At 45.1% G+C, this 25,874-nt stretch overlaps 1 protein-coding gene across 1 annotated transcript; it reads right to left on the bottom strand.

Annotated features, from left to right (window-relative positions):
* Nucleotides 1-7,680: 7,680 nt before the first annotated feature.
* fscn1a (fascin actin-bundling protein 1a) lies at nt 7,681-25,560 on the bottom strand. Its single transcript, XM_083930568.1, has 5 exons — nt 24,520-25,560; nt 13,501-13,657; nt 12,233-12,354; nt 10,508-10,675; nt 7,681-10,133 (listed from the first exon to the last, which is right to left on the bottom strand). The coding sequence occupies exons 1-5, from the start codon at nt 25,358-25,360 to the stop codon at nt 9,925-9,927; spliced, it is 1,497 nt and encodes a 498-aa protein (XP_083786694.1). The 5' UTR covers nt 25,361-25,560; the 3' UTR covers nt 7,681-9,924.
* Nucleotides 25,561-25,874: the final 314 nt, after the last annotated feature.

The raw sequence follows: 25,874 nt of genomic DNA, 5'->3' as shown, positions 1-25,874 counted from the left end.
TTCCCTTCTGTATCTTTTGTGTAACAGCTGTGAGACCACAGTTTTTCAATAAAGATTAATGTTTATATTGTCTTGTTGCCGGTTCATATGATTTTAAACTTTCTCTTTAAAGGTTTATATTTATAGAAAATCCAAGATTGGGGTGGCTGTGGCTCAGTGGTAGAGTGGGTCGTCCTCCATTTGAGAGATTGGCGGTTCGATCCCCAGCTCCTCTGGTCTGCATGTCGAAGTGTCCCTGGGCAAGACACTGAACCCTGAATTGCTCCCCGTGCTGCGCATGGGTGTGTAAATGTGTTGTGAATGGAAAGGTGCTATATAAGTAATAGTCCATTTACCAAGATGATTTCCCTCTTCTTACTACCTGTCTGCCTGTCTCTCAGCCACACTGTTTATGCTCTCCCTCTCTCCCTCTCTCCCCCTCCTCCCTCCTCTCATGCAGATAAAGGGCTGACTCATGATAACTGAGCCCCACACAGGCTGTGCACCAGTCACATGACAGAGCGGGTGCTTTCCGCCAATCATGGCGTAGCGACAGCCGGGCTTTTTTTGTGATGTTACCGAGAGGGGACTTCTTTGTTCAGCCAAGTGTGCTGTGAGTGTGACAAATCACTTTGCTACACACGCACTCAGTCACACACGTACAGCCTCTCTTTCCTGCATGCAGACTATAAAAGTAGCACAGAAAACCCCCGTTATAGCCCAGGAGTCCTAATGGTTTTAGTCATGGGTGGTACGAGACAGACTGTGTTTGTATGAGAGAGACAGAGTTAGACTTTAATCAGCATCAGCATCTTCTAACACCAGTCATGAATGAAATGACGTGTGTTGTATTGTGTAAGACTCACAAGGACAAGTAGGGCCTTCAGTAGGAGGAATATGTATAAATATGACTAATAATAATAATAATATAAACTCAATGAACATTCATCTCAATGAATGACTGAAAGTCATGTAAATAAAAAGACAGTTTATGCCGTCTGAAGATGGAAAAAATGGCGCTTAATCCTCCAGTTACGCCAGAAGTAGGCTCAGTGTTTCAGAGGGAACCTAGACAATAGCAGCAAAGTAAACACTAAAACAAAACAGCATTACACATGAAGCCGTACTCCAGAGATTTAGTGTAAATTCATAAAGTTGAGGTATTTTCAAGGCACAGAGTCTGTGTGAGGCTGTACTGTGGCACAGTGGAGCTTTGAGCTAAACGCTAATGTCACAATGCTAACATGCTCACAATGACCAGGTTAACATGCTGATGTGTTTACCACGTTCACCATCTTAGTTTAGCGTGTGTGCGTGCTAACGTTTGATCATTACAGCTGAAGTTGATGGTCTTAAATCAAGGTATTGAACAAATAAAAAATTCTGGTTCTATTCCTGCAGAACAAACGTGTTCTGTTGTTCTGCTGCAAGCTCAAGCAGGGATAATCAATGTCTACACTTCCTGCATCGCTGCTTGACAAAGCTCCGTTGTCAGACATTCGCACATCCTTATTGAGTAGCACTCATTATAATTAATACAATGAAATTAAATGAATGTGTAAATTAGGTTCACATTAGAGTTAGAGAGGTGTGTGTGTGCGTGTGTGCGTGTGTTCTCCTACGACCGTCCTAAACATGGTGGCTGCTCAGCTGACTGTAATCATAAGCCCTCTCCTCAACCTGTGACCCTTCACCCTAACCATCACGGTTGCTCCCCTGCTGACACGAAGAGGACAATGCCGTAATGAGCCTTGAGGGTTCCCTGAAAACAATCACGTCTTTCTAAATAAACCATTTGTGTTTTATTCTTTAATAGTCTTTGAACACACCGCGGGCCCTACAGACGAGCGTGTGGGTCACGGATTACAGTCTGATAGTATTACAGAGTATAATCTGCTAATGACTCATTTCATTCAAAGAACTAAGGACTGGCTTACGTGACGTGATATGGCTCAGTAAAGGAGACTTCTGACAATGCAGTGCTGGCACTCACACACACTTGGAGGGCCAACACTCGCTCTGAAATTTAAATTAATTAGTAGTTAGATGGAGATTATTTAGAGTTAGAGAACTCAAGCTCACTAGAGAAAGGGATCTCTCAAATTCCTCCGGTATAGTTCCCCGAGTGTTGAAGAAAGATAAACCGTACACCAATATCCAGGCTGACTTGCCTGGCAAAGGTCCTGAGATCTCTGATAAATTAGCTATAAGGGTATTTATGTCTAGAGCTTCAGAAATAACAAAAAAAAAGGAAAAAAGTTTAGTTCAATTCAAAAACATTTGCATCGGCTTCAGTGAGAGCGTACCTATCTTCCCCGGGTCCAATGTTCCCCGGCTTCAAACGTTTCCCGGGTCCTATGTTCCCCGGGTCCTATGTTTCCCGGGTCCTATGTTCCCCGGGTCCTATCTTCCCCGGGTCCTATGTTCCCCGGGTCCTATGTTTCCCGGGTCCTATGTTTCCCGGGTCCTATCTTCCCCGGATCCTATGTTCCCCGGGTCCTATCTTCCCCGGGTCCTATGTTCCCCGGGTCCTATCTTCCCCGGGTCCTATGTTCCCCGGGTCCTATCTTCCCCGGGTCCTATGTTCCCCGGGTCCTATGTTCCCCGAGTCCTATCTTCCCCGGGTCCTATGTTCCCCGGGTCCTATGTTCCCCAGGTCCTATGTTCCCCGAGTCCTATCTTCCCCGGGTCCTATCTTCCCCGGGTCCTATGTTCCCCGGGTCCTATCTTCCCCGGGTCCTATGTTCCCCGGGTCCTATGTTCCCCGAGTCCTATCTTCCCCGGGTCCTATGTTCCCCGGGTCCTATGTTCCCCAGGTCCTATGTTCCCCGGGTCCTATGTTCCCCGGGTCCTATCTTACCCTGGTCCAATGTTCCCCGGGTCCTATGTTCCCCGGGTCCAATGTTCCCCGGGTCCAATGTTCCCCGGGTCATATGTTTCCCAGGTCCAATGTTCCCCGGGTCCGGGTGTTGTTTGAAACTATGTTGGCCAGGGCTCCTTTCGAAAAGGGATTTTGTAATCTGAAAGGGACATCATTTAATAATAAATAAATTAACAATACATTAATTCATTATAATTAATAATATTATAATAATAATAGAAACCCATGTCCCCCGGACCTTTTATTTCCTTTTAATGTTTTACTGTTTGTCTTTCTTTTTATCTCTATTATTCAGTTGTACGTCTTTCATCCAATACATAAAGCACCTTTAACTGCCATTTTACAAGAAATGGGCCTTATCTGTAGAATAACACTGTTCTCTATTCAAACCACTGAAAACAAACCAGGAGTCCTTTCAGTGAATACATGGTGTGGACCCAACGAGATAGATTTGAGATGCAGTCCTGAAAATATGAACCAGACATGACCTACATATCTCCCAGGACACCTGAGTTGGACAAACACCACCTCTGTTGAAGCTTCCTGTTTCTGTGAGAAACACACACACGCACGCACACACACACACACACACACACACACACACACACACACACACACACACACACACACACACACACACACACACACAGACACACACACACATGCATGCACAATGTGTGACTCTCAGGGTGTGAAGGTTGTCTCTGTAATTATGCAAAAATATGTGTCTTTGTGTGTGTGTGTGTGTGCGTGTGCGTGTGCGTGTGCGTGTGCGTGTGCGTGTGCGTGTGCGTGCGCGTGCGCGCGTGTGTGTGTGCGTGTGTGCGTGTGTGTGTGGGTACACATGCCTATTAAAGCCCTCTGCTGTCTGGTCCACAAGGACTGCTGGTGTCTGGCAGTATTTGCTCCCCAGGCGGTGTTTGCTGCTCCACCTCCGCTGGCACTGTTTGTGTCTGTTATTGTTTGTGTGTATCTTTAATGAGTGTGTATATTTTTAATGACTGTATGTTTTTACAGCTGAGCTGCTCAGTACAGCTGCTCATGCTGTTTTTGTATGAGGTTTCATACCTGCCGAGACACAAACCACAAACATACTCTTAGTTAGTCATTCTTTTGGCCTTTACAATATGCTTTACGTGAAGATTTCCATTTCCATTTTTTTATTTTTATATACCTACTTTTAATTTGTGTGTTCCTCACAATTATCTCATCTCATCTCATCTTCCTCCGCTTATCAGGGGTCGGGTCGTGGGGGCAGCAGCTTTAGCAGGGGACCCCAAACTTCCCTTTCCTGGGCCACATTAACCAGCTCTAACTGGGGGATCCCGAGGCGTTCCCAGGCCAGTGTGGGGATCTAATCTCTCCACCTGGTCCTGGGTCTTCCCCGAGGCCTCCTCCCAGCTGGACGTGCCTGGAACACCTCCCTAGGGAGGCGCCCAGGGTTCATCCTTACTAGATGATCCTGAACCACCTCAACTGGCTCCTTTCAACGCAAAGGAGCAGCGGCTCTACTCTGAGTTCCTCACGGATGCTGAACTTCTCCCCCTCTCTCTAAGGGAGACTCCAGCCCCCCTCCTGAGAAAACCCATTTCGGCTGCTTATACCCTCGACCTCGTTCTTTCGGTCATGACCCAGCTTTCATGACCATAGGTCACAATTATATTTTTAAAAATCCATAATGACTTTTCAGCATATTGTAGCCTAATTCTAGTGGTCTGAGAGAAAACTAGACTAGATAAACTGGAGTCTGTCTTCTCTGTGGCTCTGTTTTCAGGCTTTAGAAAAGGGAGACTTTGGCAAATCACAGGTCATTTCAGAGAGAGGGCGTTTCTGTAGGTTACAAATGCAGATGGCCATGCATCTCTTAATAGTTTAGCCTTTTGCTAATCGTAGCCAAATGCTCAGAGCTGCGTCTAATTCAAGTTGATGTTCATGTAGCGAGCTGGAGCTTCGAATCACAGTTTAGTCATAGTCTCTACAGGCCCACCAAGAAAGTGGTCATTCTCATTACATCGCCACTATTCAGTATAACTGCATCAGCATCACAATCACAGCCGGGATGATTAAAATGAATGAGTACTTGCAGGTTACTGAAGTGCGTGCATTGTCTGGTGGTAGGGGCTTATTATTAGGACAGAAATCCCAGCTTTGAGTCTTTATCATCCTTAGCTTCACTGTTCTGACTGATAAACAATTATCACATCTCATGGCGGAAATCTAACATCTGCATCGTCACCAAGACCCTAATAATTTGCCTGAGGCTGGCCTGGCACCCAACTTGTCATTGGGAGCATGTTAGCATGCTTACGTTAGCATTTAGCTCAAAGCCCTGGCACTGTTGCTATCAGGGGAATGTGTTGCCATAATTGGCTGCATGTGTCTTATCTTTAACCTAGACATGTCTACACTGCATATGATCTGACATAACATACACAGTAGATGTAAAAGTATGATACATCTCTGATGGCTGATCTTTTATATTAAGTCAACCTGCTTCTCATCCTGCACAGACTCATGACACTTCTTCACATGCCCTAAAGAGATTACTGACTGACACAGTGACCCACTGACTCACCGCCTGGCCCTGTGAATGATGGAAAAACACAGGTGGGCATAGCCTTTGAATAGAGTGAGGTGAAAGATGGAAGAGACGGTTAACACACACAGACCCTCTGCAGTTGGGTAGATGGGAGGAATATAAGAAGGAAGGGCTGGGTGTAGTTCAGCAGAGCTTGGCCTCGTGCTGTTTCCTCAATGATGAGTTTCTTTCTGATCAAAGGCAGACGCCCCCCTCTCTCTCTCCTCCTGCTGCTCCCCAAGGCCCCTCGTCCTGACCCCCCTGAGCTCTATACACCACCCACTCAAACCACACAAGCCTCATGGGCCCTGGATCAGCCCACATTTTGGATGTAATGAAGGTTTTTGACATTTCTGGCCCTCTGAACATTCAACTCCCCTCTTTGATTCAGACCTCTCCTCTCCTGGCAGCTGCTGTTTCCATGGCAACAAGGCAGTCAGTTGAGATGTGTGTGTGTGGGGGGAACGACTCAGATGTGGGTGGAGACGGCAGCCATTTCGCACACAGCCTCTCCGCCCTCCCCACCCCCCTTCCCTCTCTTCGGTGCTCATTTGCTCAGAGAGCGGGGCCGGCCAGCCCTCTCTGCCTGCAGCCTGACGCTTTACCCACAAACCACTGCACCTTTTTCTGGGATCTGGGTCATATTTTGAGTGACTCATCTTTTCAGCATGAATTGTTCAGTAGAGGGAGGAGGGGAAAAAAGGGAGGAGAGAGTAGAGTGAGGGAAAAAGAGTTTGAGGGATGGAGGGATTCATGGGATAGGCATAGAGGGGGGGGGGGGTAGGTGGGAAGGGGGCATGAGGCAGCAGAGGGGAGCAGATTAGGTGAAGGGGTGGTGTGTGTTTGTTTTGCCATGTTGGGAGTTCCTCTGGGATCTGCAAGCCTGACGGGGGCGATGGGGGTTGTATTAGAGACCCGCTCTGCAGGCTCCATCATTACATTACCACCCTCAATGGTGTACAAGTGTGTGTGTGTGTGTCTGTGTGTGTGTGTGAGTGAGTGAATCTTTAGAGGGGGTTGCCCTTTCTCTGCACTAGAATAAATGTTTTAACACAAAGGCTCTATTCAGAAGACAGGAAAACATGTGTGTTTCCATATAGATGTGTGTGTAAGTGGGACAGCACATGGAGCCGCTGTGGTCAGGAGCTGGCAGGAGGCCAAGTGTGAAGCACTGTGATTATATGAGAAACAAGCAGGGCAAGAAAAGGCTGTGATTTATGACGATCACTGTGTTTTGTAGATGCACAATCATCATAGGAGGACAAACAAGACTTGAGCCTGAGATCCTTAACCTCTTCCACCTCACAGACCCTTTGTGTCCGTCAAGCCTTAGCTTTATTTTAAATTTAATCCAAGATTACATTGGTCTCCTTGTCACGTAGAATTTAAAGAAAATGTCAACAATGATTCATAAAATCTCAAATTTCCTGACCTGTAGCATAGGTACGATGGGTTAGCCACGCAGTCAAGCTTTGTTTCTCATGTTAAATGGTGTATAAAGAGTTTGAATAGGGTTTTGTTTTTTAAAATTCAGCTTTAAAAAACAGATACAAGAGCAAATGTGTGACGAATTAGTGAAATAGTGAGTTTTTCTGCTGTGAGCTGCAAACATTAGCATATCCAGCTAACTAGCTTAGCCTGCTACCTACAGTTACCCTCCAGTTACTTCCAGGGGGCATTTCATACTGCATAATTTCTCTTAAAACTTAGACATCCCATTTGAAAATACAAACGATAAAACATAAATCTAACCTCTGACTTGTTGTCAGAGCATGCAACATTAAGCTAAGTAACTAAACAGGATTGTTAGAGTAGAATAAAAGTCCAACTTACATTTTTTCTTACCATTCATACTGTATAAGAACTAACTAGCACTACACTGCAATACAAGAACAATGCTGTATCTTATTTTAATGTCTTCTACACAGATAATCATCTATGAGGATGCTAACTTTTGCCTGGGGCATAGCTTCATTCTTTAAGTGCAATATCATGTACGTAGCCATAAGCTACATGTTAAAGACCCCTTTAAAGACTTCTTGTTAGAAGACGGGATGAAAAAAAACCCCAAAAACATCAAAAGTCAGCTGGAGATGCGAGCTAATGTAGCTTAACGAGCTAGTTAGCGTGTGTGTGTGTGTGTGTGTACGCAACTGTCAGTTTAATAATGGTGAACAGTAAGCGAAGACAAAAAGAAACAATGAAAGATGTGTAGCGTTCCAAATCCCAGTTTTATTGGTCGTTGGATTTAAGGTGAACCAATGGCACAAGAGAGAGGTTAATCCACAATATCAAAAGAATTATACAAAATAATAATACAAAAAGAAGTTCCAGTTATACAAAGCAAAGATGTGGATTCTTTTTTTTTTTTTTTTTCTTCTTCCTACTGCCCAAAAACTCAAGAGTAAGGCACAGTCATTACCACATGTTTACCCTTCCACATCCGTTTGTCTACGCCTTGGTCTTGGTTACCTCGGAGACACAGGCTTCTCCGAGGACAACCGCTCCTTTTATTCACTTGAGATTCTCAACCCTTCATGCAAAAATGCTCGAAACCTCAGAGAGAAAATTGGACGGACTTGTTGAGGAGCTGGCTACAATCATGTATCATTTTATAGGGCTACAATGATTGTTTTTTCCATACTGATTTTCACATCAGAGGAATGCTTGATGATGATGATGGATGGATGGAAGAGCCCAATAATTCAGGGCCCAGGGCCGAGATACTCTTTGCTGTATTGTGAAAAAAATGACAGAAACCATTACTTAACGTGCTATGGCGAAAGCTGAAGGGTAGAGAATCAAAGAGGGCCGGACCCATGGGTGCGTTGTGCTACACGACTGCATAACAGACATTTCAGTTAAATACACGACAAATTCAAAGTCTGCTTCTTTTCTTTCTTTCCCCCCCCCTCCCTTCCCACATTCGCCGACGAGTCGGGGAGAGAAAAAGCCAACGAAAAAACAAAATCGGTCACATCTCGCTGTGAAGGCTGTCATGATACTTAAAGTTCAGACAGAAATTAAAACTAAATAAGCAGCAGATTAAGGATATTAAGGGCGCTCTTTCAGCCCAATCAGTTATACGGCAAGGCTCTCAAGCGCAGGGGCTGGGACGCTGCGATAAATCACTATTTCTCGGTCCAGACAGTGCGTGAGATGCTCGACAGGATTTCTGAACGTGTCATTAGTGAGTAGCACCAGGTTCCAGTTTTGCCAGTTGTGTGTGTGAGATGACGGTTGGTTAATCCAGTATCAAAGGTTTGGTCGAGATAAAGGCTGAGGTTTGGGTTTGGTTGAGGGATTCAAAAAGCAGCTTTCAAGAAAGGGTCTATGAATCATTTCACTCCAGTTGCTATGGCTACCTACTGTACCCATGATAATGTCTGTGCCTTGGACATAGAAAAGAAATCCAACTGTGTATCAGGGAGTGCTTTTTTTTACTTCCAGTAAGACAGGCAGGTGCAGTAAACATACAGTATGTGGCCGCACAGTTTCTATTTTTATTTTCTTTATACTGTTCTCCGGACAATAGGTTTAGCGTGGGGGGGCCCGGGGGGGGGATAAGTGTTTAAACTTCCTACATCCTGTTTGTTTGGTTCGGGAAAATCCCCGGTAACCATGGAGAACACAGCTAGAGAACAACTAGGGGGACTGGTTTACATTTGAGTATTTTACAGTTGAGATGAATAAGGGAGGGGGGGTCAAACCCGTCAATTACATCATCTTCCATATCTTTATCATCACACTCCAGTTATATCACATAGTCATCACACAGAGGCAACAGGGCCTGCTCATGAAAACATATAAGACCTGGTCTGAGAGAAGCAGAAAATCTTCTTTCTACGTGAAGCGACCGCACAAAAACCGACCCACCGTCTCTGCCCTGTATAACCAGCTTACAGGAAGCAGCTCAAGTAGATTTTATCCGGTGGTGGATCTGTTTTGGGAGATTAGATCAGGTAGAAACAGATCTAGCAGCCCAGGTCTGATACCATAAATACTGCCACCATGTGCTGCTCACACGGACAATAGAGACAAGTAGAGAGACGAGGGGGTTAACTGAGCGAGGAGGGGGCTCTTCAAACGTGGCTCTGCTCTGCTCTGGGAGAGGGACGGCCCAATCGTAAGGCGAGGAGAGAGGGAGTGACAGGTCGAGCAGCGAACCAGATCGGAGCAGAAAAAGTGCACTGCCCCACGGTAACTATGGCAACAGATAAAGGTTGGGCGCTGCTGAGCAGAGCTGGGAAAGAGAGGAAGGAGAGAAAGGTGTGTATCCCTAATTTCTTCTATCCTTCCTGGTCTCCCTGTGCAGTTTATCAACATATAAAGTCGTAAGTACAGGATATAATATAAGGAACGGGTGGAAAGGGGAGGACAGGGGGGGGGTAGGTAGATGTATGGATGGGTTTGTGCTGCGTCGCCACACTTTCATTCATTCATTCATCAGCATCGCAGCAGTGGGCGACCGCATCCCCGCTTCCCCTCAGTACTCCCAGAGCGTGGCGGTCTCCAGGTCGTCGGCGTTGGCCTTCAGCACACCGGCGTGGTCGCCACGGAGGTACTTGCTGTCGGTAGCGTGGCGGATGGCCAGCTTGTTGTAGTCACAAAACTCGAAGAGGAAGTCGACGGGCGTGTCGCTGCTGCTCACCACCGACTGCTCATTACCAACCATCCAGTATTTACCTGTGGAATCTGCAGGAGGAGACGACGTGGATTTGAGACAGAGAAAAGGCGGAGAGCGAAATGTATGTGGATGGGTGGTGTCATGTGGCAGAAAGGTGGGATAAAATGGGGGTGTGCACAAAAGGTTCAGCTTAAAAGTGCTTTGTTTGAATTGCATAATGTGAAGGCGGGGAAATTACCCGAATCAAATCCTTTTTGGCCCAAACATAAATCCATAATGTGAGTAAAAGGATTTAATCCCTTGTATGCCTGCAGGAGCTCCACACACTCTGGCAAGCAATACCTTCCTGCTGGCTGCGCAACGCTGCGGCACATGTGCAAGTTATCGTCTCCACAGTTGTCAACATGTCCTTCAGCAAGAAACTTAAAACGCCCAAACTGACCTTGCAGACTATAGGCTCCGTCTCTGAACTCCAGGGTGAAGTAGTCGTAGGAGGAGCGGTTTGAGTCCAGCGTCCCCGTCACCTTCCTGCACCCGATAAAGCCGTGCTCCCCGCGCAGCACGATGATCGGGCGGTTGATCAGCTTCATGAGAAACTCCTCAGACTCACCTGCAGACAGACATGAGAGGGCGCATGTTAACTGGAAGGACAGAGTGTAAAAACTACCGTGAAGAAACCACAAAAACGTATTTCACTGAATATTCAAAACTGTGATTTAAACAGTCTACATTTAATTAAACAACATGCTGCCTCATTTTTTAAATACCAAAATCTTTACATCTAAAACGCTAACTTGTGCATTATATTGCAGATCGCTGAGCTTGGGTCGTTGAGGTTTCATACATCTCATTAAAAATGTATGCAAAGCAACGAGTCTTCAAATACAGCCTAAAAAAAGCATCGTGGTAGCCAAAAGCTCCTTCATCAGAAACTGAGGCCAAAGAGAAAGCTTCAGCTTTGATCCACTAACACCAGCACCCAGCGCTCACTTTATAATTGGAGTATCTTCTGATCTGCTTGCTGACACGATGCTTGTTTCACACAGCAATGGAAGCAATTTCTCTAATGACCAAACTCTGCAAAGTGCAAACATTAGCAGTTCATACCATCAGTGTGAGCTTGTGTTATTAGGAATAGTTTGACTCTTTGTAAAATGCGTTTGCTTTCTTTCTGAGCATTTGATGAGAAGTCTCATATCTGTCCATTAAGATGGCGGGGCTCTGTCCAAACTAAGGTTACAAAACCCACATGCCAGCACCTCTAAAGCTCATTAGTTAACATGTAATATCTAATTTGTTTAATGTCCCGTCTCTGTGTCATCAATCGGACACTGTTCACTGGTATTGGCCCTATCCGGAGACATCCGGTCTAACACCGTTTCTGGTCTATTCGCCGCGCTTAACCTGGGCGGTCGCCACTGAAGCTGTGGTAGAGTTAAATGACAGACTTCTAAGAATCTACGAGTGAAATTTCATATTTGTGCATAGCCATCTACAGGTCTAATTAGTAGACAAAAGTGAGCAGCTCATCTGGGAGTAGACATATATATTTATATACATTATATTATATAGAGAGTTGTTGAAGCATTTTATTGTGAAGGACTGAAGTAAACTCCCAGATGTGTTGACAACATTGATGTTAATTTGGACGACCGGCATCGCCCAGTGTTTACAGCAAGGGGATCGGGGTGTCCGAGCAGGGTCAAGGGTAGCGTGCGGCTAATTCACTGGAGCTTTTGCAAACTCCCATAAAGAAAAGCCAAAGTGAGCGGTTAAAACAGTATCCAGTTAGAAAGGAAAGAACGTCAACCCAAAAAACGATCATTAATATTTGCAGTTTAAAAAGGAAATTTTGATAGAACTTTAGCCAAAATCTGTCCGACTGGTGACACAAAAACACGAAAAACAGAAGCATTAAAAACAAGTAAGGTACCTCAAAATTGTACTTGAATAAATGGATTTTGTCATTTCTGTTTTGTGTCATAGTGCGTACAGTTTTCTCATGTTTCCAGTCATAAAAGAAATAAACCTGCTCTGCTGAGACGTGCTGAAACATCCCAGCCATGACTTCATTCCTGCAGTGCTCTGCCCCCACATCACTGCTGAAAAGTAAATAAATTATCTACGTGTCATTGTCTGAACGGCTGAATCAACAAATCTCACTCACCGGCAGAGTCGATGGTGGCTGCTAGCTGGCCGTTTTTCTTGGCGGCAACGTATTTCCCGTTGGCAGCCCGGAGAGTCAGCCTCTTCCCACGCCACTCAATGTCAAAGTAGCAATTAGCTGACCTGCAGAGAAAAAGAGGGAGAGTGAAAGGCATGAGAGATAAGCAGGATAATTACATTTACATGGCAGTTGGATATCTGGTAGCACACTTGCGTGAGTGTCAAGTGTAAGCACACAGTCACCTTTACCTCTCCTGTTGCTCAGAAAACTACACACAGCTTAATCCAGAACTTAAGTAACGCTTGGGTAATTTAATAGGTAGGCTCAAGATACATGGGAGAAGCTTTAAGTTGAATCGGGTTCTTAGTTAGTCCTTTCACTCAGCCCAGAGTATGGTGTCATTTCCTTGTTCTCTCCGTCACATGCTGCCTTTCCATCTTTCCATCCGTCTCCTCAAACCACGGAAAGAGGACGCGGTGGAAGAAAAGATGTTTGTGGTCTATTCTGTGAGGAGAGGTTTCAAGAATGTAATGGAATTTAGTAAACTTCCAGCAGAGCGTTCGGTCTCTGTGCCGTCTTATCTTAAAAAAAAGAAAATTCAAAATGGAGGAGCGTTAACTCCAGACACATGCTTCTCCGACCAATCTTATACCGGAGAGCGGATTTCTTTTGTGCTCTGTATCACTGTAGTACATATACTTCTACTTTATGACTGAGCATCTGCAGCTTCTTTCTATAAAACACTCTGATTTTCAAAATAAAAGTATTTTTAAACAATAAAAAAAAAAAGCCAAGTGCTTGAGTTTGACACGAAAAAGTCTTCAGCTTCAACCTCTTGCATGTGTTTAGGGCCTCACAGGGAAAATCATCCAGGAGCCCAGGGTGAAAGGTCAAAGGTCAGGGGTTAACACACAGCACTCTGGCTGGACAGAAACACTGCACATAAAAGAAAATCACTCTCTACAGGTCGGGGCTGCGCACAAATGCACTTAATCTCCCACAACATGCCAGAGCCATGAGATAAGGTCATTCACTCTTCACCTCCCACGCCCGCCATCCGCCCCCAACTGCACACACACACACCCCCACACACTCCTATGTCAAGGCACAGCACATTACCGGAGGGACTACAGACTAAGAGCTGTGATGGAGCCATATCAGGTTATCCGTGATCGCACACACAGATTGGAGCAGGTGTGGTTGTGGTGGAATTTTAAAGTTTCAGATGTATCTCTGAGGAGAGACGTGATGATGTGTGTGATGCGTACTTGCTGGAGGCGGTGCACTGCAGGCCGCCGTTAGCAGTCAGGGTCCAGTATTTCCCCGCGGCGGTCCGGAACGCGCACTTCCTGTTTTCACGACAAATCTCCACCTGGAACACTTCCTGGTCACCTTCCTCATCCTGATTGGCTGACAGGTCCATACCTGGGTGGGGTCAGACAGTTGGGAGGAGGGGTTCAGCTAAAATACAGGATAGTGGGTCAGTCATTAGCTCAACGTACGTGTGAGGACTGAAAATAGATGCAGAGGATGAACATTAACAGTCCAGATGCACACACACGTACAAACAGCTTCCAACACACACCCATCCTCTAGTCGGGATCAGACGTACCAAATGAGCAACATCAGACGGGCTTGGATTAGTCAAGGATTACACACACACACACACACACGCACACACACACACACACACACACACACACACGCACCTAATCTTAAACTATCTTTTTTTTCTTCGATTCGTGTGTGTGTGCGCATGTGTACAGAACACCAGACCTCATTAAATTCACATCAGCTCCTGTCAAGCACTTAAGAGCAACAAAGAGGTAAACAATCACGAGCGAACTATAGGATGAAGACATACACAACCCTCTAATGTACCACTCCCGTCACACACACACACACACACCATACAGTACAATGAGTGCTATTGTACATGATGAGGTCATGGCGTGGATAGACCTATAGCCAGAGGGCTGCATAGAGAGAGAGATAGACTGTGTGTAGGGCTGGTGTGTAAATGTGTGCTGAGAGAAAGAAAGAAAGATGTGTTTGAGAAAACAAGCCGGCACACTCATGTGTTGCCCATCAGGCTCCCTTTTCATGTGTGACGCCCTCCCCCGCTTCTCATTTTTTCCCATGTTTTCTTGCTCTCTTACAGCCTATTGACTGGCCGCAGTGGTCACTATGGATACATTAAAAAGGGAAAATCTGCCCTAAAATGTTGTAGATGATAAATAAAAGCATGTGTGTAGAAGTAGGTTTTCTGCTGCTGAGGGACCGTTTGTTTTTATTTGGGGGGGAATAGCGAGGGGGTGCTTTTCTTTTTGTTTTCTCACCGCAGATTTAGATTTTTATTTTTACTGATTTATTATTTTTTCTAAAAAGATGAAATAGTTGGTTATGGATGATAGCTATATTGTGTAAAATGGGTCATAACTGCATAATTTGTCTTACTCCGGGGACAACAATCCTGTCAGTCTGATGGGAAGTCATAATGAAATGGTGTGAAAAACACAGAATACACTGGACGTTTGTGTAAGAAATCAAACATTATCTCTAAAGTTGACATTTTGGAGTTGAAAGAAAATATTACTGAAAGCCTTGCTTTAAAAAAAAAAAAGTCAAACAAAGTTCAGCCCCAGTCCAGTCATTTTCATACAGCCCCTAACAGTTTCACAATATCCTCCGTCAGTATTCCTGTTCACACAACGCACAGTGTCTTAATACAAGCTGTACACTGTTTGGTCTCCAACCGTACTTATATTACAAGTAACAGCAGCTCCTATTTTGTGTCTGAACCACAGACGATAAAAAGAAACAAATGCAGGTAACTCTTCCCCTGACAAGCAGCTGCTTAAATTTACTTGGAAACTCCGGCCTCCGCGGACAGATCGAGTTTCTGCAGGGATATATGGGGATGCAAAGCAAACGTACGAACGTAGCACACAAACACTGAAGATTGAGTAGGAAAATATAAGTGACCATAATGGGAACCACATGTTGGGGGGGGGGGGTTAGCTGAGGGTTTAGAGGGACACGTTAGAGGAGGAGAAATGAGGAGAAGAGAGGGTCGGCCTCGGCTCGCCTCGCCTCCAGGATCTTCAGTCACCTCCCTGAACTCTCCTCTAATCCTTGCTGCTTCCTGCTCGGCCGACACGTCCACTTAGTACAGTAGCAGTGGAGAGCCTAAATATTACTGTGGCAGGAGGGAGACTAAACCATCTGCTGAATGCTTCCACCCACCAGGAGTTTACAGTGGGTTTACTGACTCACCTGCGTCACAAGTTCATTTATTCCGAAACGCTACAGAAAAAAGGTCTGGTGGGAAAGTAACCTGTGATGAAGGACTCATTCTTAAGATTAAAGCAGTTCATCAATCAAGACCTTTGACTCAAAGTCACAAAGTTAGTGACTTTTTAAGAGTATAAATAGAATCTCTATCGCCCAAAAACAAAACAAAAACATAAAATTCAAACCTTTCTTTAAATCGGTTTGTTATACTTTTAGCTTTTTGTATTTTAACGTATGATGTAATGCTTGGCAATACGTCCAAAATCTTATATCCCGATATAGGCAATTCAATATAGTCCATTTGTATACTAATTCAAAATGAAAAGCATGGTGTATTTTCTCATTTTAATAAGAACTTTAGTGCAAATGAACATAAAGTGCAAGTGCGTAAAGAACATGAAGCAAAATATATGATACACAGTAGATGGAAAATACGTAGGATAGACGTTTTGACGATGCATCGGTGCGGCAACATAATGATTTTGATTCTAAAACCAAAACTGCAATATTCCAGTGACTATCCAGGCAGGCATTTCAGATAACATTTGCAGAGAAGTTTGAGTTCATGCTCGTTTGATCTGTTTAGATGTCGTAATCATGAATCACGATATCATGATACGATTCCATCACAATATAGCCGAGCCTTAGTAGGTTCAAACTTGGGTTTACTCGTCTCATGGTCTTAATACTTTTAGCTCTCAAGAATAAAGCTAAATCAAACACACTGGCGTGTACTTCTGGCATGAAACTGTCAAACTGAAAGATATTGAATGTGAGCAGAACGCAACCGTTTTTCACGGAGATGGTTCTGAAAATATCCAGAAAAACATCAACGCAGGTTTTTGTTGTTTTTATCCATTCTTGCTTTGTTCAGACTGTGTGAGAGTCAGCTGTTGGTTGAACAGTTTCCGCTCACTATTATAAAATCTGAATAAATGTATACATGTACAAATTAAACTCAGTACTAGTTCAAATCAGCTATCATGACACAGTTAGTTTCTCACACATGAGACGAAAGGGCAAACACACATTTTACTATATGAAAATAAACCAGGACACTAACTAAAGGCACACTTTACATATTGTACTGTGAACTGAGCGACACTGTTTCCTCCACCACGTGGCTGATTTGAATAAAAGAGTTCGTCTTTTCAGAGTTTGTCAACATCATTTACAAACCTGAACGTTTTTTGAAGGAATTAGAATGACATTTGACTAGTCCATCTGTGGATAAGAGGAAGTGTTTGTCTCTGTCTCACTAGAGTCAAAGCCAAGCATTTTTAAACTGGTCACAAGGAAAGAAAAACACTGGCGGGCACACATACGCTCTGAAAAACAAAACTGACAGAGACAAAACAGTCCCCCTTAGGCCTGTAGAGCCTCAGCCATGACCCAGAGAGGCCGAGGCTGTGTGTGTGTGTGTGTGTGTGTGTGTGTGTGTGTCAGATATGTCAATACTGATCACTTGAAGCTCTTCTGAAGCTCACAGGGTTAATGGAGGAGTACGGAAGAGGGTCACTTACACACTCTTCAGCAAGCAACACCAAGAGAAGTGACCGCACATCCAGAATCCACACAGACCACACCAAAACGCAGAGCACACAAACACACACACACTTGAAAAACAACCCCTCTATCTTTCTGTCCACCCCACCCACCACATTCAGCCTGATGGCGGCAGGCACAGATTGTTGGCCTCGCTTACTGTGAGCCAGCACTGGAGGCCTGCTGTGAACGCACGCGATTGTATCGTGTGTGTGTGTGTGTGTGTGTGTGTGTGTGTGTGTGTGTGTGTGTGTGTGTGTGTGTGTGTGTCCTATTGTTCAGCAGGCCTGACTGAGGAGGCAACCAGCTGGGGCACAAATGGTGAGGAAGATCATCGGCCTTTGTTCTGATCCAAACAAACACACAGACACACACACACACACACACACACACACACACACACACACCAGCCAGCCTACACGCTGAATACTGTAAAGTCTCTGCTCATGCAATATGGACATACACACCCCTCCAATACTCCTACTTCCTCTAACAAATGCATAAAAAAAACAAGGTCAGACATGCAAAATACAGTAGTGTGCCTGCGGACATCCCAAAACATTTTTGTAAATTGATTTTGACCCCATTCTGTGTTCAGTGTGTTGCGAACCATCGACTGAAGAACAGTTGGACTGTGAATTAGAGGGCATTAATGTGGAGACACACCCAGAGCAGAATGACACACTGGAGACCAGCTCAAGTCTAACCTATAATAAAGTAGAAGACATGAAGGAGGAGAGGCTCCCTGGTGCTCTGCAGACAAAGTGAGGCAGCTCCCCTGGCATAAAAACACACACGCACACACGCCTGAAAACACACAGACATACTGAGGTTCTACAAACATATTAAAGCGTCAGAATACACACACTATCACAGCCAGTGATCACTACCAAGGATGGCTGAATTGATGGCATTCCTTCTTTTTTTTATCGGGCGGGTGAAGGCAGCAAATCATCACCCTTTACCCTGCAGGGATTAACACACACCAGCCAAGGTCAGACTTGTGTGTCTCATTTCCTGCCAGCAGGAGGGTGAAGGATACAGAAAGGGTTGAATCACGGCCAGACACAACATGGAGTTTCAGTCTCTTTCTTTCACCACACACACTCCACACAATACATGATTTAAAGCCTGATCATGACTCTTGATTTGATGCTTTCAGCACTTTAGAGAGCCTGCACTGGAGTCTTCCAAAGTTGTATACCTTGAGCTCAGCTGGTTTCCAGCAGTATTCTGAACAAAGAGTGGCTGTTAGTTGCCAAAGAGTAGTTCAACATTTTGGAAATAAGCTCAGTTGCTTTTCTGCTGAGAGATGGGTTACAAGATTGATACCGCTCTCATGTCCGTATGGTAAATTACTTAAAAATTACATTCAGCCGCCTGTTAGCTTAGCATAAACACTGGAAACAGGGGGGAAACAGCTAGCATGGTTCTGTCCAAAGCACCAGGAAACTAATCTACACATATCTCGCTCATTTTTAAAATTCACAAGCTGTTCAGCCCCGTTTCTTTTAATGCTAAGCTAAGTGAAGCTAACTGGCTGTAGCTATATATAGGGCGGACAGATATGGGAGTGAGTGGTATCAATCATCTCGTTTTACTCTGGACAGGAAATCAGTGAAGCCCATTTCACTAAATGTCTACACTATTTCTTCAAACATGTGACCCTGAGTCCTTTTGGAGTTACTTGGCATTTTAAATCTTCTATGTGGTTTTAGAGTTTACTCAAACTTGGCTCAGATGATCAGAGCTGTGCTTTAGCGCGATTGTCCCCCTCCTCCCTCGTAACCCTTGCGGCCCAGGCCCGGCGTGCACACACTATTCAAACGATCCAGGCCGCAGCAAGATTGCTTCTTTCTTATACGTCATCAGCCCTCTGAGTTTTTCTTTTGTCCAACTGTTTTTGAATATTTGACCAAATCTGCAGTAAACACTCAACATCACCGCGAAACCTTTGGCGGCATCTTTTTAAATGTCCGTCACTGGGAACAGTCGTGTATAAATAGTCTCAGCACCACTGTCGATGCTTGTGCATGTGCATCCCTGCTTTACTTAAGCCCACCTCTCTCAACCAGGCCGTGCATAGGCACGGACAGTTGTACTCACACTGGTCATATGAACTAGACTTTAGGCGTTATTCGTGCTTAGTCGCGGTAAGAATAGACAGTGGGAGTAGACCCTTAGTCATGTTTAATTGGGTCTTCATTGATTCATACCAAGTCATGTTAATCCAGTATCTAGTCAACAGACAGGAGGTTAGTCACAGGCTGCAGCCAGAAAACATTCACAGCCTTATTGTCATATCATCAGATATTAAATATCTGACCCCGAAACAGTCTAATCCCAACAGAGATCAGCTCCAGACATGGTGTTGAAACCTCCCTGGGTTTTCACCTCCACCTCAGTCATCTCACCCTTGTTTCTCTGCATCCGGAGGTAGAGAGGACCACCAGTCAGCACATGTTGGCTATCGGGGGTCACACCAGTAGCCAACCGGATGTGATGACCTCATCACGCACACGCACCATGGTTAAGGGGCAGAACAGGCCACTTAAAAGGCCATTGAGCTCCAGGCTTACTGACTGATAATTGTGTCTCAGGCCGTATGAGGGTCGTTAAACAGTCTCTCAGGGAATTTGTGACCATCCATGTTCCAGGGATGAGGAGATTGGAAGTTTTAGTCAGGAAACAAGCAGGGTCAGGCTAATGGCAATAATGACGACGGCCTAAGCAGGAGGAGTACTGTAAAATGCATCCAATGTTTCTCAGATTGAATAATAGGTTTGTTTATGGTGGTCCCCTCCATAACAACGCTACAATAAGCCTGAATTATTTTAGGTTTTGGGTTGAAGTAATAAAAAATAAAAAAAACAAATCCCACTTCATACAGTAGCATCAAACACACAGATGTGAACATGTTGGATAATTAAGTGTCATTTCCACTCATGAGTGAATCAGACAATAAAGCAGCAATGATGACAGATGTGAGGAGAATATCAGAGAACTTAATGACACGGAAGAGTTAATGTGCAAAAATTAATCCCTCATGATTTATTTGCAGCATTTTAGATTCACAACAACAAGCACATGATGGAGCTTAATATAGTCCCTGACATTTTTAATCCAATTTACTCAGTTAGACTCCAAACTGAAGTTTTTATATGAAGTAAGTTAATGATGTCAATTAGTGCTACTTCATTGAAGACTTGGCCATTTTTTGTGCAACATTGGTCTTATTTTTGTAGTTTTGACAACCATCTGTATCGGGTAACAGCTCTATTGTCGAGGTGTGCGGATGCAAACACCACGAGCGATCAGGGAAGTTTTAAGCTGCCATTAAAGTCTTTTTGCCTCCAATGTAAAGACAAAATGACTTAATTGAAGAGTTGCATGTAAACAAATAGGAGCAGATAAATTTAAATGGCAGAAACTCCTCCCAAATGCTCCAAATGTCTAAACTGGATTGGATCTTGAACTTGGACAAAGCAGCTTTTTGGATTGACCCACTTGAGCTCGCTCACGTCAAAAAAACCATCGGCTTCTAATGAGAGCCAGGCGATTTCGGCTGCCATCTTGACTGGGGTCTGCCAGGCAAGTTGCCTCTGCAGAGAGGAGCTACGAGCAGCTGTGGGTTCGAAAGACATCTGGAGTCGGTTTAATTCCACTCAACGTTTAATCCACTTCACAATGATCCAGTTGTTGGGAGGGTGGAACGTCTAAATCTAGAGATTCAGACCTTCTGCTCATTTTGGACTGATTTTGGAGCTGCAGGGAGGCAGATGGAGCAGGGAGGACATGGCTCCAATTGCACATAAGAGCACAAGTGTTGTGGGGATAGGCAATGTAACATATTTGAATATTGGGCTCTTAAAATATGTCACCTTGGGCTCTTGGGCCCTTTGTCACAATTTATGGACATTACAAAGCAAAGAAGTGACCAACCTAATGTTTTTACACTTGGGTCCCTGTTTTGTTTGTATCATGCATGCATGTGAGGATGCACGTGCAGCACTCCTACCAACAATTTCATGCTAATCCCCGGAGCGAAAGTTGCGAAAGACTGCAAGCTAGAAACACAAATGTAAAAGTAAAAAGATTTAACAAATGCAAACAACTTTTGTTTGCATAAGGAAAGCTCCAGAGCACATTTAATATGGATCAGTCAACGTCGTCATCACTGATTCTCAACCTGCTTAATATCAGCGCAGATATCTGTCCAGCATGTCGGATTGTTACACTTCTACCTCTGTGGTGCTCCAAACATACAATGTGTGGAGCAGCAACTGATGGTTTTACTGTTATTTCATTAAAGTTAACTGTTCTTGCTATAATAGGAATAAATAAATCCTAAATAAATGTATAATATTGATTTTAGTATAACATGTTGACTTTTTACACACTTGTGTCTTTGTGTGCAGGATGTTGCTGTGGCACTTCACTGAACTGCACCCTGCATAATAAACAGACAATCGGATTTGGCAAAATGTCTCACGGTCACATTTTTCACTGGGGGATTATTAAAGTGCTATTCCCGCTGTCTTTACCGAGGACGTCATCATTTAATTCCAACAGATCTGCTTTAAAATCGCCTGCATTTATCATGTTTCCGTGGCATGATTTAGATTTTTTTTTAGAGTCAATCTCTCCAAAAAAAACCTCCATTTTGTGTCCGAGACTGAGCGCCACTTAACCCTCCTGTTATCCTAAGGGTCAATTTGACCCCATTTAATGTTTAACATCTTTAAATAATGACGTCTTTTTTTGTTTTTTTGCTTTATATTTATGACTTTTCCTAATTTTATGGGGAAAACTAAAAAAAAACTAAAATTGGCATGATTATATATATTTTTTTATTGTTCTTATTGTACATGTACTTGTCGCATCGGTGTTCCTTTGGGTCAGTTTGATAATCTGGATGATTTAATCATTATTATTATTGTCTATTTTACAATTCAAATATTATATGAGGTCAAATTCATGCTGCTGTCCTTGATAATGGGCGTTACTTTCATTCCAGATATTACAAATAACACAAAATAGCACTTAAAATAACAGACTTACTTTAAAACACACAGACACACAAAGATCCCTCGATGCAATTTAACATCAGTAATATTTTTCATTGGGTTAAATAAATACATAAAGTAGCCGACTTAACGTGAGTAACAAGTTTATTTTGATCATTTTCAAGATGTTTAAATTGCTACGGTCAAATTGACCCCGAGGATAAATGGTGTTAGTAAAATTTGAGGGCAACAGGAGGGTTAAGAAAAAGGAGTAACAGCTGATGGAGAGAAAAATATCCCCTTAACAGGTGAAACAAAGCTAACAGGAGACTCAAGAAAGCTGTCAATCAATCACAGTATGCACACCCACACAGTCCTGGGAAGAGGTCTAATCAACGGATTAAGTGAAAACGCCTGTGTTTTCAGGGGCTTTAACAGGTAAACAAAGCCAGGAGACAGAACAAGACCGGAGAGGAGATTATAAAAGGATAGACACTGGGTCATACTTTCTGAAAAGAGGAAGCAAAAACCACTTAACCTCACGCAATTCTCAGCAGTGTGTTGCTGCAACCAGAAACTAAACATAGATTCAAAGAGCATCCGTTAGAATATTCCTATCATTCATTACAGAAGACAGTCAGGGCCACTGATGATTTTTTTGTGCCGACTCAGAGGTTTTTAGAGCACGATTCACGCTTTCAATGGGGCCTTAAATTTAGGATTCAGCCACTGACAGGTGGTGGTTATCTATTCACACAAACCCCCCATCAACGTGTTCAGCATGACGAGGGATGCCACTGATAATGACCTCAGACAACAGCGGCAGCAGCCAGGCCTGAAGGCTGGAGGAGCGGGGGAGGGGGTGAGGAGGAGAAGTGAAGTGGGAGGATGGGAAAAGAGAAGACACGAGGATGAAAAAAAAGGCACAGTGAGCGTAGGAGGTGAAAGGAGGTGATGGCGAGGAAGAGATGGGAAAAAGTTAAGAGGGGCGAGGAAAGAAGAGGAAGGAAGCAAGAAGGTGGAGGGACGAGTGTGTGTCTGTCGCTCTTACAGCTGAAAGCCACACACACACACACACACACACACACACACACACACACACACACACACACACACACACACACACACACACACACACACACACACACACACACACACACACACACACACACACACACACACACACACACACACACACACACACACACACACACACACACACACACACACACACACACACACACACACACACACACACACACACACACACACACACACACACACACACACCTCTATATTAACCAGATAGTATCCAAACTATGTGAGGAACTGTGGATGTGTCCGTTCAGCTGCGTTCACAGCTGCAGGGAGGGATTTTTTAGGATTGGGTTGCCAATGCCATCAGAGCTGTGTGACTAACGTACGAATGATAAACGCTCTGCTGACAGCTCATTAGTGTTAATGGTGATGACTAATGTATTGCATTTTAAATACAGTTCACTGTTAAATACTAACAGAACAACAGTGGGAATGAAGTGAAACGCTTGAATATACATTATGGGATGATAAAACTTCAAAATGAACCCACAGCATGCAGTATTTAAGTTTCCAACTATCTGTTCTTATAAAACATCTGGATGAAAGAACATGCGGTAGTATCATTTCGCTGGTTTGGACACATTACACGTGCATATTTCCTCTCCTCGAACCGTGGAGCGGTTCTTCTTTGAGCCAGTTGCCAGTTTAAGGCTGTTTTACATTTGAATGATGGCACACGTGCACATGATGCCTCTGTGTGTGTGTGTGTGTGTGTGTGTGTGTGTGTGTGTGTGTGTGTGTGTGTGTGTGTGTGTGTGTGTGTGTGTGTGTGTGTGTGTGTGTGTGTGTGTGTGTGTGTGTGTGTGTGTGTGTGTGTGTGTGTGTGTGGACAGGGCCAAGGACTCTGTGCCATTCTTTGTTAACACTCTTTTCATATCCGTTGTCTGTAAAACACTGGAAACACTTACAGCTGCCACAGACAATACTGTGCGTGCCCTCGTCAGCTCATATTTTCTATTTGAGTTTATGATTATGTGGGTTTTCCCCTGCACTTGGACAAGTTACAGGCCTTTAGTGTTTTAGAGAGTGAAGGGTATATAGATATACATATCAGGATGGGAACTCTGGTCAAACAAGCTTTTGTTTAGCATGTGCAAATACAGTCACAGGCCCCTGTTTTGTTTGAACATGGAGGTCATTAACATGTCCTATATCCTACCCTTTATGATGAAGAGTGTGTGTGTGTGTGTGTGTGTGTGTGTGTGTGTGTGTGTGTTACAAGGGGGATGCAGTCTGACATTCCATCACATTTAACCCTCACTCTGCCAGAGGAGTGGACACACGCACACACACCACTAGGCCCATAGACCACTAAACACACACACACCGGGTCACAGCACCCACCTTGCCGGGTAGACACGTTCCTCTCGTTGGCCGCGGTGAGCACGACCTGCGGGTGGCTCTGCTCCAGCACGAACAGCTCGTCCTTGCCCACGCGTGCGCTCTTACCGGACTTCATGGTACCGGAGGGCCCAGAAGGCGCGAGGTACTTGCCGCTACAGTCCCTGAACGCCACCTTGCCGGAGCGGAACTCCAGCGTGTAGCCCGTGCTCTTGTCCGTGGTGGCGACCAGCGCGCCGTCGTTCCTCAGGAAGCGGTTGTCGGAGGTCTGCAGGTGGTAGCGCTGCTCGCGGAACACCAGCGTGATCATGGAGTCCACCCCCCACGGGACGTCCCGGTCGATGGCGATCTCGTCCACCTTGCCGCTCAGGTGCGCGTAACGCTTGCGCGTCATGCTGAAGATGTTCACCTGCGGGTGCATGGCGATGTGCACGCTCCATTTCTCCGCCACAGAGGCGGTCTGGGCGAAGCAGATGATCCGGTCCTCGGTGCCGCCCAGGTAGCGCCCGTGCGTCTCGGACTGCAGGGACCAGCGGCCGTCATCGTGGGCGGTGATGACGAACCGGCACTCCGGGCCCGGGGTCTCACTGTCTCCGGTAACGTTCCCGTCCTTGTCGGCGGCGATGTACCGGCCCAGATGTGACTTGAGGTGGAACACGTTCCCGCTGGAGTCGTCGCCGCTCTGCTCCAGAGTCCAGATCTGCTTCTTCTTCATGCTCGAGGCGGACGCGTTGATTTTGAAGCCGAACGTCTCCGCCGTTAGGTATTTGTTCCCGCAGTTGATGAGACCGAACTGGATCTGCAGCATGTCGCTGGTTCCGTTAGTCGCGCCGTTAGTTGTCATTGTCGGTTCTGTGCGCTCGAGCCTCGGACCGGACCGGTTCTGTCTGAGAGAGGGGCTGGGGGGGGAGGTGGCGGTTCTGTTAGTGAGCTCGCGCGGCTGAAAGGGTGGGATGCTGTGCTGCCTCGCGTGCTTCTCTTTGTTTGGGGAGTGTGTGTAGCTGAGAGGGAGTCTGTGAGCGCGCGCCGCCGGTCCTCAGTGCCTCTGCCTGTCTCAGCAGCGCGAGCCCGCCACCACAGCTGCAGCCTATATAACCATCAGTGACGTTGCGCTGCTGGCCACGCCCCCCAAAGAGGACAATCTGGGAGCTGAGCTCAAGTTTGATTTCTTTCCTCCTCTGCTGATGATGTGAAATCTGCTCTGTCACAACTCTTCTCCTGATCCGTCTGAGGCTGAAGGTCTGAACAGTTCGATGAGTGTCGCCCCTTTTACACCAAGAGGTTTTCAGGGCCGGTTCAGTGCCGGTGCCCAAACTTGAACCGGTTCTTCCTGGCCGGCACCAAAATCTTGCATGCTT

This window comes from Echiichthys vipera (assembly GCF_963691815.1).
Source record: "Echiichthys vipera genome assembly, chromosome: 17".
NCBI lineage: Eukaryota > Metazoa > Chordata > Actinopteri > Perciformes > Trachinidae > Echiichthys > Echiichthys vipera.
This window is presented reverse-complemented; position numbering and strand designations above follow the sequence as displayed.

Coding starts and splice junctions, on each gene's coding strand:
- fscn1a (XM_083930568.1), bottom strand. CDS start 25,360: ATGACAACTAACGGCGCGACTAACGGAACCAGCGACATGCTGCAGATC. Junction 13,658..24,519: donor GAACGTGTCTACCCGGCAAG/GTGGGTGCTGTG, acceptor GACCCCACCCAG/GTATGGACCTGTCAGCCAAT. Junction 10,134..10,507: donor CGGAGCCTATAGTCTGCAAG/GTCAGTTTGGGC, acceptor CTCCTCCTGCAG/ATTCCACAGGTAAATACTGG.